The 13,329-nt window shown below is 53.6% G+C and overlaps 6 protein-coding genes across 6 annotated transcripts; 3 read left to right on the forward strand and 3 right to left on the reverse strand.

The window, feature by feature from the left end:
* Positions 1-2,848: 2,848 nt before the first annotated feature.
* Positions 2,849-4,402, forward strand: BDZ99DRAFT_489326 (uncharacterized protein; the record flags this gene model as incomplete). Its single annotated transcript, XM_033722977.1, has 2 exons — positions 2,849-3,746; positions 3,801-4,402. 2 exons carry the CDS (start codon positions 2,849-2,851, stop codon positions 4,400-4,402), a joined length of 1,500 nt encoding a protein of 499 aa, XP_033574657.1.
* Positions 4,403-4,858: 456 nt separating this feature from the next.
* Positions 4,859-6,320, reverse strand: BDZ99DRAFT_391937 (NAD(P)-binding protein; the record flags this gene model as incomplete). Its single annotated transcript, XM_033715756.1, has 3 exons — positions 4,859-5,571; positions 5,863-6,219; positions 6,284-6,320. 3 exons carry the CDS (start codon positions 6,318-6,320, stop codon positions 4,859-4,861), a joined length of 1,107 nt encoding a protein of 368 aa, XP_033574658.1.
* A 356-nt stretch (positions 6,321-6,676) lies between these two features.
* On the forward strand, positions 6,677-8,047 carry BDZ99DRAFT_62836 (uncharacterized protein). The gene has a single exon (XM_033728779.1). It carries the CDS (start codon positions 6,999-7,001, stop codon positions 7,566-7,568), a length of 570 nt encoding a protein of 189 aa, XP_033574659.1. The 5' UTR covers positions 6,677-6,998; the 3' UTR covers positions 7,569-8,047.
* A 356-nt stretch (positions 8,048-8,403) lies between these two features.
* BDZ99DRAFT_62931 (uncharacterized protein) lies at positions 8,404-9,065 on the forward strand. The gene is made up of 2 exons (XM_033728780.1): positions 8,404-8,446; positions 8,502-9,065. The coding sequence occupies exon 2, from the start codon at positions 8,529-8,531 to the stop codon at positions 8,805-8,807; it is 279 nt and encodes a 92-aa protein (XP_033574660.1). The 5' UTR covers positions 8,404-8,446; positions 8,502-8,528; the 3' UTR covers positions 8,808-9,065.
* Position 9,066: 1 nt separating this feature from the next.
* On the reverse strand, positions 9,067-10,940 carry BDZ99DRAFT_446502 (trichodiene oxygenase; the record flags this gene model as incomplete). Its single annotated transcript, XM_033717972.1, has 5 exons — positions 9,067-9,244; positions 9,314-9,912; positions 10,133-10,406; positions 10,466-10,655; positions 10,724-10,940. The coding sequence occupies 5 exons, from the start codon at positions 10,938-10,940 to the stop codon at positions 9,067-9,069; spliced, it is 1,458 nt and encodes a 485-aa protein (XP_033574661.1).
* Positions 10,941-11,729: 789 nt separating this feature from the next.
* On the reverse strand, positions 11,730-13,153 carry BDZ99DRAFT_392285 (uncharacterized protein; the record flags this gene model as incomplete). Its single annotated transcript, XM_033715777.1, has 2 exons — positions 11,730-12,032; positions 12,083-13,153. The coding sequence occupies 2 exons, from the start codon at positions 13,151-13,153 to the stop codon at positions 11,730-11,732; spliced, it is 1,374 nt and encodes a 457-aa protein (XP_033574662.1).
* Positions 13,154-13,329: the final 176 nt, after the last annotated feature.

A 13,329-nucleotide genomic window follows, 5' to 3' on the forward strand; every position in this document is an offset into this window, starting at 1 on the left:
GAACCCAAGAAGAAGGGAAAGAAGGGTAAATCCAAGCTTTCAAAGACTGCTGAATCGACATTCTCTGAGGAACCGCAATATCCGCGGGATGTCGACCAAGATACAACGTTTGCTCCCGAGGCGCCATTAGTAAACCAACCTACCGAAGATTTGCCAACTCTCGATCTATCGAAGGAAGTTTCCGATCTTGCGACGCCATTGGAAGAGAAACCAGAATTCGACTTCACCAACAAGAAGAAAGGAAAGAAGGGCAAGAAACAGCGTGGACAAAGCTATGACGAGGTTGCGCAAGTGCCTCGTGATGAGCAGCCTACCGAAGACTCATCTAGTAAAGACACACTGCGTAACGTGGCTGCTGGTACCGCGGCATTGGGTGTTTTAGGTCGTGAAATATTGAAAGGCGCGAAGGCTAAGGATCAAGAGGAAAAGGATGTGGAACAGGATGATGATGCGTGGGAACCTCAGTTAAATAAGAAAGGCAAGAAAGGGAAGAAGGGAATTAAAGAGGACGTGGAGGAAACGGAAAGATTACAGCCAGCAGAAACGCCCGAGTGGGAGACTACAAAGGAAGACGTCGCGGATCCTTCACAAGAATTGCCAGTCGAGAAGCAGCTATTTAACGAACCTAAGCAAGAGGTTGATGAAGGGGAGGAGTGGGGTGCGGTGTCTACAAAGAAGGGCAAGAAAGGGAAGACGGGCCGGAAGAGCAGCCAACCCATTTCAAGCCAGTCGACGGCTGCTGATCTGCCGGTGCCCGAACCGTCAGCGATCCAGGTTGGTCAGCATCTCGTCGAAGACAATACGCGAAGGGGTTTCTCACATCAATCGGATCACAAGCAAGAAGAGGAGATTATGCAAGAGCAGCCACCAGTAGGCAAACTCAAGAATCTTTTCCCTGGAGTGGAGAGGATCAAGCGGAGGGCACCTTCGTTCCCCGTGTCCGAAAAGCAGCCGGAAGAGAAGCGCATCCACCTACCGGAATTAGCATCAGAAGCCATGGAGAACTCAGAAAAGCCAAGGTTCGAGGCTCCAGCCATTGACCCTCCACTTTCACGAGAAATTCCGGCTGAGACAACCCCGCGAGACACCCACCTTAGGGTAGACCCGGAAGAGCAGCCCACCTTGACAAAATCTGCGAGCGCGCAGGGCTTGGCCGCCGCTATGGAACCAACATGGTCGTTCCCTCCAAATCGCGATAGCGCGGTGCATGTTTCCGACTCTCCACTTCTTCCGCCATCTCCATCATTCCACAGTGCGACAAGGGACAGTGGCTACCATGACACTCAAAGCCCTATGATCCGGCAGGGCCACGAAGCTTCCACCGAAGGATCTAGTTTGGCGCGGGAGCTTCCTCAGGAGACCCAATCCCAGGAACAATATCTGGAGGCTCATACAGACAAGCAAGCGGAGCGTGCTCGGGATGCCTCCGATTCCCAAACGTCTGCGTATGCGAGCACAGCCACCAGCTCTTCAGATCCCCTTCGAGTGTCTGTGGAAGCTGGTTCCGGCTGGGACGTGTCGGTAGCAAACGCCTTATCCTCGGAGCGAAGCAGCGAGACCGCAACTGGGACAAACGAGATGGAGTCTTCACGCGAATTAACAGGCCGCTCAAGAAGTCCGTCTCTGCCAGATATGGAGAATACTGGAGGTATGCTATCCTCCCCCTCCCCAGTTGATCCTGCATCCAAAGAGCGCACTTCGGTTCTGTTTCAGTCGTCGCCGTTAGTTCGTGACTTGCTCGATCAACCTGCTGAGTCACCGTCTACAGAGCGCGCTCGAAGCCGCCATCTCTCGCCGAGTCCATCCCCTACGCCAACTAGAGGGCCTCGGACTAGACACGTCGAAGAGCGACCGACTGCAAGCCATTCGGACTCTCCTAACGTACAACCACCAGAGTCTGTCCGATCTCTCTTCGGCGACCCAGCCGCGAGCAGGCAAGCGGGTAACTCTCACCAATCAGTCGAGTCTCCGGCAACACCTCAGTATTCAACTCCCTTGAAAAATGTGATGTCACCTGGCGCTCAGCTGCATACAATCACGGAGAACAGCCCCGATGATTCTCCTCTCAGCAAGAAGAGCCGCGCAATTCACGATGTCGGAGCACCAGATCGAGGAGTCAAGTCGGCTAGACGCTCTGAAACGCCCAAGTCATTCCAGGAGCGCCTAAAGTCTCCAGCTCCCGAGGCTACTCCAAAGACGCCTTTGAGTAGAGGACATCAGGCACCGAAAACTCCTCATTCAACGGACGACCCATTGTCGCGGCTTCCGTGGCCATCTGTAGACGCAGAGAACGACGCCATCGATCGAGGCATGACACTCAGCCCAGCACGACGCCTACCACACGATCAGCGCTCACCACCGGTCAACGTTGACCCTACGAAGCGCCGTGCCAGTGGCACACTCTCGCCGAGTGTCCTGAGCGACCGCTCAGGCGGCGACCGCTCGGCAGGCAGCATCACCAGATTCAAGACACCCGACCATCTGCGGCCTCACAGCGCAGCCAGCAATCGGTCAGCCACTCCGCCTCTGCGACGGGTGGATCGACAGGTGTCAGGTGACCTGCGGGCGGCATCGCGGCTTGGCGCGGTCCATGCGTTGGGCGCTAAAATCCCGTCACCACAACAATCCGACGTTTCCATCCCCGGACCGTCAACATACGACCCGCGCAAGGACAAGGGCAAAGCCCGCGCCCGAGACATGGACGATGTCTACGTAAGTTATTTATTGCACTATTGATGCATCCTTGATGATCGGAGATGGCTAACGCGTGTTACAGGAGGCTTGGGGCGAGGCGCAAGGGTCGCCACTCTCTCCCACGCGACCGCCCAGCGTGCGCAAACGTCAAAGCATGCACATCATGGACCTGCAATCACGCGTCGAACAGCTCGCAGGAGAGAACCGCTCTCTTCAAGAGGCGAGAGCCCAAGCCGAGGAAGAAATTCAAACCGCCCAGTACCAGCGCCAGGTCGACACTCAAGTCATGACCGAGGCTGTAGAAGCACGTGACCGCTCGATTCGCGAGAAAGATATCGAGATTGCGCAGATCCAGGACACCCTTCGCGCGTTACAACAAGAGGTCTCCCGACTCACTGAAGCACACGACAGTCTCACTGTAACCAACAAAAACCTCATCGACGAAAGCAATTCTCGCTTCGCACAGCTCCAGAGCGAAGGCCAGCAGATGCACGATCAATGGCAACAGTCTTCCCGAGAGCTAGAGGAAGCGCGCGCACAGCATGCCCAGCTCAGTTCTGGCATGGAAGAAGTCGTGCGCCACGAAATCGCACTCGCGCTGGATGATCGTAATGCGGAAATCGCCCGCCTTAACGAAGAGCTTGATACTGCAAGGGAGCAGATCAGGAGCTTGCAACGACAAATACTTGCCTCAAAGCAGGGCGACAGTTTCCTCGTCGTTCGGGACGAGGATTACTTCGACAGCGCATGCCAAAAACTCTGCCAACACGTTCAGCAATGGGTGCTGAGATTCTCAAAGTTCTCCGACCAGAAACAATGCAAGCTGTCCTCCGAGCTCAACAACGAAAAGATCGAAACCCGACTAGACAATGCCACTTTGGATGGTTCCAATGTTGACATACTGCTTGCAGACCGTGTCAAGCGCCGCGATGTGTTCATGTCGGTCGTCATGACCATGATCTGGGAGTATGTATTCACGCGTTACTTGTTCGGCATGGACCGTGAACAGCGCCAGAAACTCAAATCACTGGAAAAGACTTTGAATGAAGTTGGTAAGTTTTTGTGTGCACACACTTCAATCCTTTCTTCATCTAACACGTCCCCAGGTCCTACTCGAGCGGTGGCTCAATGGCGAGCAATTACTCTTACGCTACTTGCCAAACGAGATGTGTTCCAACAGCAGCGTAGCCAAGATACTGAAGCAGTCGTTCAGGAAATCTTCGGCACGCTCGCATCTCTCTTGCCACCTCCATCACATCTTCAGTCACAGATCCAGGAATCTCTACGCAACGTAATGCGCCTGGCTGTGGAGCTTTCCATCGAGATGCGAACCCAGAGGGCGGAGTACATCATGCTACCGCCACTTCAACCAGAGTACGACACGAACGGAGATCTCGTGGCTAAAGTCACTTTCAACGCATCCCTCATGAACGAGCGGAGCGGCGAAATCAAATCAAATGATGATCTCGAGGCGCGAGGAGCAGTTGTCAAAATTGTCCTGTTCCCATTAGTGGTGAAGAAGGGAGATGATTACGGAGAGGGCGAGGACGAGATTGTGGTCTGTCCTGCGCAAGTGTTAGTCGCGAAGCCGGCGACGAACAAGAAGGTCGTGAGGGTAATGAGTGGTGCTATGGATATTGATAGTCGACATAGTCGGTCTGCGCAGAGCTTGGTTCCAGAAAGCATGGATACCGGTAATTTCGTATAGATGGGAAGCAAGTGCATGGGATAGGGCTTTGGTATGGTTTCGGGTTTTTGGCGGCATTGTCTTCTTTTGGTTGGTTGATTTTCGGAGTCCAGAATACCTTCACGAATCTCCTTACGTGTCACGTTTGCAAAGCTATGGCTTAGTTTGGTGGGATTGATATTGGGCATGTATTAGATAGAGTCTGTATAGTTTGAAAAGCGTTTGGTTGTTCTATCTCTGCTGTCTTCAATGGGTGGTGATTAACCCGTATTGTCTACGTGAAACTTCTCCGACCACCCTCTTTGTAGAAATGTAAGCAAAAGTAACGAACGCAACTGCATGAAAACCACTTGTTAGACGTCATGTAGCCAAGAAAAGCGTTGTGAATACCTTTTTCCATGAAATAAAGTAGAAGCAACAAACTGAATCACCACCAGTCGAACTTACTATACGCCCCTTCTCTCATATTCCCACCTCTTACTCAACCAACACCCCACTCTCATCAATCTTCCCCTCACTCGGCTGCACAACCTGCCTCCCATCCCACCCCTTCATCAGCTTCACCAGCCTCTTCCTAAGCCCATACTGCATCCAAAGCGGCCACCCCCGATGCGGCTGCACAACCCACCAGCTCGCTGCCGGCAGCATCAAATGCGCGCTCCTTCCCCTTAACACCGCCTTCACGATCTCCTCCGCCACCGTCTCCGGCTCCAGCGCATAGGCTACGCCCCGCCTATCACTATCATCGAACCCCTTGAAGAGCGGCGTCCGCGTATACCCCTGGCACATCACCACCGTTCGCACCTTCTTCGCGTTATACACTGTCGCAAGCTCGGCCGACAGCCCCTCGTGGAACGCAAGGGCCGCGGCTTTCGAGGCGGCGTAGTCCACCATCTGCGGCGCTGTGAGGTAGGCGGCCGTGCTGGCGACGGTGAGGACGAGGCCGTGGTTGGCGGCGATCATGGCGGGGAGGAAGGCTTGCGCGAGGAAGTAGTGGGACAGGGTATTGACGTTGAAGGTGAGGTGGAGGTCTTTTTCGGTCGTGGAGAGGATGGTTTTGCCCCGCGCGCAGCCAGCGTTGTTGATGAGAACTGTGGGGTCGCCGAGGGTGGAACGGACGGATGTTGCGGTCGAGGCGATGGATGAGGATGAGGAGAGGTCGCATTGGAAGAAGTGGACGGTTGGGGGGGCTGTAAATCGGGCTGGATTAGCTATTTGGGGATGAGAGATGAGGGATTGGGGGTGGTCGTGAAGTTGATTTGAGATGCAGAACTATAGGAAAATGTCTCGTGTGTACCCCAGTCTGCCACTGTTTGAGTTACTTCAATGCGTTTTCAGGAATCTGAACGCGACAGAAGCTCTTCACCTTGCGCTATGTGGAAACTTGTTGAAGCACTTCAAGCAGTGGCAGACGGGTGTACACACGAGCAGAGCACTTGATGAGTGTGCCACTTTTTTTGTGCCTAGCGTGATTGACTCACCTTCATACTTCAATGGCTGGACATCCAAAACCGCGACCTTGATACCTCTCTCTGCGAGAAGCTTCACTACGATAGCTCCAATCCCATCAGACCCTCCCGTCACCACCACAATCTCTTTATTCCAATCATACTGATCGTTGGTCCAATTGTTCGTCACAGCGCTGTCAAGGAACTTGGAGACATATCGAGCTAGTCCAAAGCACAACAGCGTCTTGAGGTTCGTCAAGGCGCGTCCATGTTCTCCAGCGAGAGTTTGGCCTTTGACTGTGTATTTCGCCGCGAGAAGGAGCGGGAGCGTGACCGCGGGGTTAAGAAGAGTTCTCCCAATCAAGCGACCAATCGTGTCGATCGTGATGCCTTTAGTAGGTGGTTGTTAGTCGTGCTGTGGATGATGGTCGACGCGTAGGATGGCAGAGCTCACCTTCACGTTGGAGCATCCAGTCGCTTCGGATCGGCATCGTGCTAGACTTAAAGGAGCTTCAGTACTAGAAGCAAGCAATTGCAAAATAGCGGTTCAGGGAGAGAGGAGATAAAGATCTCCTGTCAAAGGCACGAGCATTCGGAAGACGGTTGCAATTGATCCCTTCTGGCTAATCTCTTCCCCAGGGGTCATGCATGGCTGGGGTTTGCGGGGTTGTGATCGACTCGACTAAACCGAGGCGTCTAGGTAAGTGGTCTCAATCCTGGAGCTTGCCCACCTTGTCTCAATGGCTTGTATTGTATGGGACGTATTTTTGCTTGTGAAGCCGACGAGGGCTTATTGTACTGCTTCACGTCACGCTAAGGCTGCATGCCTTCGGAGGTTGCCAACATGCTTACAAACACCCAGCATCTAGCAATGTGAATCCGATGTGGTTCGATTCGTTACTTTTACTTACATTAGTACCAGAAAGGTATCCAGGCCGCGTAGGTTTATTATAAGGTCACGCGAGGTGAAGCTAAACTCGCATCGTCTATGATTGAGATGATCGTGCAGTTCAATTCGTTACTTTTGTTAACATAAGGGCAAGGCAGCTTGCTGTTGGTCAGTATCTCAGCCCCAGCGATCACTATTGAGTATTTCAATCTTCCTAATCTCCAATCGCTCTAGCATTCACAAACTAGAAGTTCAGTCCCGTCACTTGTCCATCAACTGTATGGGATTCATTAACGTTACGCGTAGTACTTCCAAACAATCAAATCACCAACCACCATACCACCTCCTCAACAAAGCGAACAGCATATCAAGATTCCTCGGCCCTATCTGGCGCCACCCTCACCCAACCCTCCCCCCTCTCCCATCTCTCTCCGACCTCCTCTCTTTCCTTTTCCCTCGCTTCCTCTCTCCCCCTTTCCCTCCCCTCCAACCTCCCAACCCTCTCACCCATCTCAAATTTCAAATCATCCAACGCACTCCTCACCCCCCTCAACTCCTTCTCCACCTCCCTCCTCAAATCAAGACTCTCAGCCAACTGCACCCTAATCGCCCGCGCCAGCGTCTCCTTTACCCGCTCCATCTCACCCCCCATCCCCAGCACCTCGCTATCCAACGCATCGAGATGACACGATTGGAGCGAAAGGTCCTCAAGCGCGTATTCCCCCCTCTTAGGCGCGACAATAGGAGAAGAAAGTGGAAAGTGGACGCTGCGGCTACGGGGGCGCTTGAAGGGGGTCTCGGGGGAGTCGTCAAGGGGGGCTTTGCGTTTGAGGATGCTGCGGGTCGTTGATGGGGGGGTGGGGAAGGGTTGCGGGTGTTTCTGTTGCTGGGGCGGGGGTGGGGTTTTCGGTGGCGGAGGCATTGGCGCCGGGCGTGTTGGAAGAGGTGGAGGAGTTGGAATGGTGCTCTTTGGGCTCCGTGGTGCCGGATTGTTGTTGTTGGGCGGGGGCGGCTTCGCTTTTCTTGCGGCGGTGGCGCAAGATAAGGTATGTGATGCACATGGGATGGTGATGTTAGTTGGGAGGGTTATGTGGTTTCTGAGGTGGGTGGGTTGAGGGATGAGAGGGAGAAGGGGGATTGGGGTATGGTTTTGTAGTGATGGTGGTGACGGGGTTCATTGATGTGAAAGAGATAAGAGTCTAGGCGAATAGTTGACGCATGCGGCAGGGAAGTGGCCCATGGATACGGCTCATGGGATTTTGTCTGAAAGAGATGTGTTGTAGTTCAGCGTAGTATACTTCTGATCCTTTTGTCTGTGGCCGCTCTCAGTCATCACGTGAGCGTCACGTGATGTTCAACGACCCCCATATGGAGAACGAACTCAACGACTTTCCCAACAGCAGCTTGAGATATCTCCTTCGATGCAACAACCTCATAACGTCCTACGGCGTAATAAATATACCCGAGTAATAACGACTCGACTGAAATAGCTCTAGCTCGCCAAGCGCCCAAAAGCAAGAAGTCGTCATCCCGCTCCCGTCCAAGTTCCACCGCTCGTTCTCGACTCCACCCATACCCGCCCCGCCAGGCCACCACCGCCGTCATGTCACCGCCTACACCTCGAGCTCTGCTTCTACACCGCGCTCACTTTGCGCGTCCTCCGTTAAGAGCATCTTATCCGCCCGGTTGACATCCGAACCTACCTCTCCAACGCAAACCAACCAACTACCTACCACACCGCCACAATCCCCCGACCAAACCTACCACATCTCAACCCCCCGAGCTCCCTACCTCAACCCCAACAGCACAAATGTGCTTCTTCACAACAACCGAAACCCGCGAAGTGCGCCACGGCGTGACCGACCCGCCGCGGCACCGCTCCCGCTACTCCGCGCACCCACCGCCGGGCGTCGTGCGGGTGCCGGTTGAGTACCGGCGGTCGAGAGAGTACGACACGTACCGCACAAGTGTGGACCGGGTGGCGTATCGAGAGCCGCCACGGATTGAGTACGCGACGCCGCGGAGTAGTCGGGGGAGGGTCGGGGAGGAGGATACGTATCGGCGGAGTGTAACTTTTGTGAGGGATTGATCAAGGGGAGTTTCGGTGAAGGAAGCGGGAGATGTCTTGCGTTAGACATTTTGGAGGAGATATGCTAGTAGAAAAAGGGGGTCATTGTGTATGTGGTGGATGATATGATGATAAGGTATAATAAGGGCGCTGTGGGATACAATATGGAAATGATTTGATATGTGTTATGATAGCATTGGCATCTCTATGACCGGAGTGGCGTAAGAATTGGTATATATATATTCGCCAACATCCAAGCATTGATCTTGCATTTTCATCTTCACCCGCCCAACACATCAGACGTGACCGTGACCCGGAGCCCCTTTGAGTCCAGTTTTGCAATCGGCATAAAGAAGTCATACTGGATATGAAAATCCGACTCATCCGTCTCGTACAACTCAAACGTAAACCGGCGAAATATAGCCGCAAGCCCCAGGTAGATTTCCGCGTAGGCGAGACTGTCCACAATTAGCAATCATCCCCCCCATCACCAATCACAAATATATAAAGAAAGGAGCCAAACCCACTTCAACCCCAGACAAATCCGACTCCCGCCCCCAAACGGGTGAAGATAATGCTCCAGCGGCTCCCCGCTCGCCGTCTTCGGATTCCCAAGCCACCGTTCTGGGACGAAGGCGTGCGGGTCGGCGAACACACTCTCGTCAAGCATGAGATCCAACAGCGCCATCGACACTGGCGTCCGCGGCGGGATTACCCACTCTTTGTACCGCGTCGCGTCCTCCGCCAGTCTCGGCATCCGCGTCGCAACACCAAAGCCTAGCCGCAGCCCCTCTTTTACGCAGGCGGCGAGATACGGGAGTTGCTCGAGCTTGACCCAGTCGAGCGGCTGCGTCGGGTCTGGGAGCGCCGCCTCGAGCTCGTTTCGGAGTTTATGCTGGATAGAGGCGTTATTGGTGACGTGGAAGGTGGTCACGCTGAGCACCCAGGCTGTGGTCATGATGCCGGCGCCGACGACAGTGGCCGATTCGTCGACGAGGCGGATGATGGTTTTTTCGGTCTGTGGGAGCGTGCTGGCGAGGACTTCGTACATGACGGTTGGGTGGGAGACGGGTTTGGAGGAGAGGTCTTCGCCGCGGGTTAGGCGGGTGCAGAGAGCGACGAGGTCCTGGTTCTGTTAGGGTGGTGGTTGAAAGATGGGAGTAATGGGAGTAATGGAAGTAATGACAGTAATGGCAGTAATGGGAGTAATGGGGGGACTGACCCAATGTAGTCGAACGAAAGGTTCCATAACGGGATTCAGAGCGTTCGCAATATTGACGGGAAGGGCTCGGAAGAACTGTCAAACGTCAGAAAGTGTATACGGTTTGTACAAAAGCAGTACTAACTGGCAAAAAGAACGGGAAATGCGTCTGCACGTGGCCAAACCTATTCGCAGCAAGAAACGCTTCGTGCATGCTGTCCTTAAAGCCAGGAGACTTGAGCTTATCGTAGCAGAAACCAAACGCATACTCCATGGTCACATCACCAATGAACGCCGTATAGCCGTTATGCAGCATCACAATCTTCCCAGTCGCGTTGTAGTCTGCAATTTGCTTGCACAGTAAAGCAAGCTTCTCGCGGATCACGGGTTCGTACTTCATGATTGCGCGTTTCGAGAACCTGGAGCGCTCGTGAGCCGTGCACTAAGAACTACAGTATCTGGAATCAAGAGGCCTAACATCGGGTTCAGCGCCGCCCGACGCAATCGATGCAGCTCATGAGGCACCGTTGCAAACGTATTACTCGGGATACCGAAGCGATACGCCATCCACTCCAGCTTATCCGCTTTGGGGTTCTTAGTGTAGAGCTCTTCAAAATACTCAGCGTCGGAGACGTGTAGTTCTGTCGGGTTTATGCGAACGATGGGTCCTGGGGAGAAACTAGGTCAGAAGGTAACCTCCATAATATAGTGAAACTTGACGATGTAGCCTAGATACCGTATCTTCTGTGCATCTCTTGCACCTTGAACGAGAACTGCCCTCCATTTTTGTAGACGATGTCATAATACGCTTCATACCACTTCGTCAAGGCGGCGAGTTTGGGACCCGGGAATTTGGCGATCGGGCTCAGACAGAGGCGGTAGATAGCTAGACTAGTAGCATAAATAACCCAGGCCGCGAGGAGTAGAAGGGGGAGTTGAGAGGAGATAACCATAGCTACAGATGAAAAGTAAACGAAATGAAAATGACACAGTTTTGCAAAAGTAAGTGACGAAGGATCAAAGGTACAAGAACCCCAGTATACATAGTCCTGCAAACAATCAGCTAGCAACCACGGATGTCATTATCTCTTCCTAGGAGGTCTTCATGCATGCGTCCCTCTGTGGACCTGGTCAGCAATAGAGATGCATGTGTACGACTCATCACGAGCGGCATGCATCACGACAGTCGCAAAATGAGCAGTGGCCATTGGTGAGCAGAGTAGAAGATAGCAGCTCGGCGCAGGCGCCTCCTGCAGTGCTGAGGCACAGTAAACGCACGAGGTCGGAACATGGCCAAGTGCAGAATGCGGGCTGGTAAAGAACCTTGAACGCAGGCAGGAGTTTGCAGGAACTTGACCCCACGAACATTTGATACCCTGCAGCTCGAAACACCTTGGGATAGGCGGGTCTGCACCAGGTCTCGCTCCCGGGGAGGCAGCCGAATGGCCCGCTGATATGTTCGCGGCACAGCTTGCAGACGAGCTGTTTTCCAGAAATATTCGTGGTGTCGCTAGCAATAATGCTATGGAAATGGTGGAGGACCCTTCTCCTAGGGGGGCAGTTGCTTTGCTGCGATCTGCTAACATGACCCACTTCACCTTCATAAGACGTTCCTTTCTGCATACCAAGCGAAAAAAGAATGCTGAGCAACATCGTCGTTCCTCGTCGAGCTATTATTCGTACAACCCGTGAGAGTTTGGCTTTTCAAGTCGTCAAAGAGATCCCCTTCCCACTGTTCATAACTACATCGCCTTCTCCGTCTTCGCTCTTTTGCCTTCAGCTGGCTCCCCTCCGTCAGCCTCCAGCTTTCTCTTACCTTTGCCATTCGGCTCCTCTTTCTTCGCTTCTGTGGACTTCTTTTTCCTGACCAAACCAGTGAGGTCGTTTGCACCCTTTGCGGCCTCATCAAGTCGCGCTTTCTGGGCAGCTGGATCGGCGCCGAGGAGATCACCAAGCAGTCCCTTGAAGAGGGCTGGGTCTGCGCCAGACAGGTCTGCGAGTGGGTTTGTCACTTGCTTTGTAGGGGAAGTGCGGAGGTCGTTCAACTATGTTTCATTAGCAGAATAATTCTAACCTCAAAACATATCATACGTACGCGCAGGTTCATCTCTTCTGCCATCTCTTTGACATCTGCAATAGACAGTTTGCGATCTTCCTTCTTATCTTCAGGTAGTGACGCAAGTTCGGCCTCCTCTTTCTCCAGGCGGAGCTGTAGGGATGCGATAGCTGCTTCCATTTCCACAGCAGCTTCCTCTCGCAATGCCATGTCAATCTCGGCATTCTGCGGTTTCGAATCTGCACTTCCACCAGCCTCCTGCTCGCGTTGTGCATCTCGAACAGCAGACACTGACGCGAACTCAAGCGACAAGGACAGCTTATAATGACCTTCGGCTATCATAGACGAATCCTGGGGATATAGCTGCTTCCGTAATTCGATGGCGGCGCGTGAATCTGATATTGCGTCCATGAACCGCTCGTTCTCAAGCGATATCTCAGCCTGGAGGTCATGAGTATCGGCAAGGCGTTCCTTTATGTGTCGAATCTCGGGCGTGTCTTCCGAAGTAGATGTAGTTTTGCCTTTGCGCTTAGATTTTGCGTCTGTGCCGGACGCCGCTTGTGATGTCAGCGCCTCTAACTGTCGCGAGAGCAGCACGCGTCCAACGTCCAGGATTTCGTAGGCGTTTGCGAAGTCATCGTCCTCGCCCTCTTCCTCCCCTTCGCCCTCCTCGTCCTCTTCTTCTGAATCAGTCCAGTTCTCGTCGCCCGTTAACTGGAAGAACGGCTTGTTCTTCACATCATCTGCCGGCTTGTTTGCGCCTGCTGGGTCTTCGGTGCCATTTACGGGCGCAGCACTCGAACTGGCCTCCGCTTGAGCTTTTTTGTTCTTCTTTGACTCGTCTGGCTTCTCTTCAGACGCGACTTTGCCGCCTAACACGTCACTTTTCGCGACGGCAACCTTGTAGAGGCAGCGGCCATATTCGTAGAGCAGCTCGGCGTTCTCGGGCGCCATCTCTCCATTGAGCTCGGCCTGGAGTTCAGTGGCCTGGGAGAAGATATCGGCGGCCGCAGTATAGTTCTTGAGGGAGTATTGGAGGTTTGCGGAGGTGATGAGCTCGGTGAGTTTGTCGTTCGAGGGCACAGTCGCGGGGGTGTCTGCGGAGGCCATTGTGACCTTGGAAGTCGTGAAATCGTAAGGAGTGTTGTTCGGTAGTATACGCGACGGCAATGAGGAATGGATAGAGGCTCAGCGAGCTCCGTGGGGTTGACTGTTGATGATCGCGGCTGGTTGGTGGTGACGTGAAATGGTGTGGGCAGGCTTTCTCCTGCGGCGCGTGAAAGCGC

The sequence above is a fragment of the Mytilinidion resinicola genome (assembly GCF_010093595.1).
Source record: "Mytilinidion resinicola strain CBS 304.34 unplaced genomic scaffold BDZ99scaffold_13, whole genome shotgun sequence".
NCBI classification, from domain to species: Eukaryota; Fungi; Ascomycota; class Dothideomycetes; order Mytilinidiales; family Mytilinidiaceae; genus Mytilinidion; species Mytilinidion resinicola.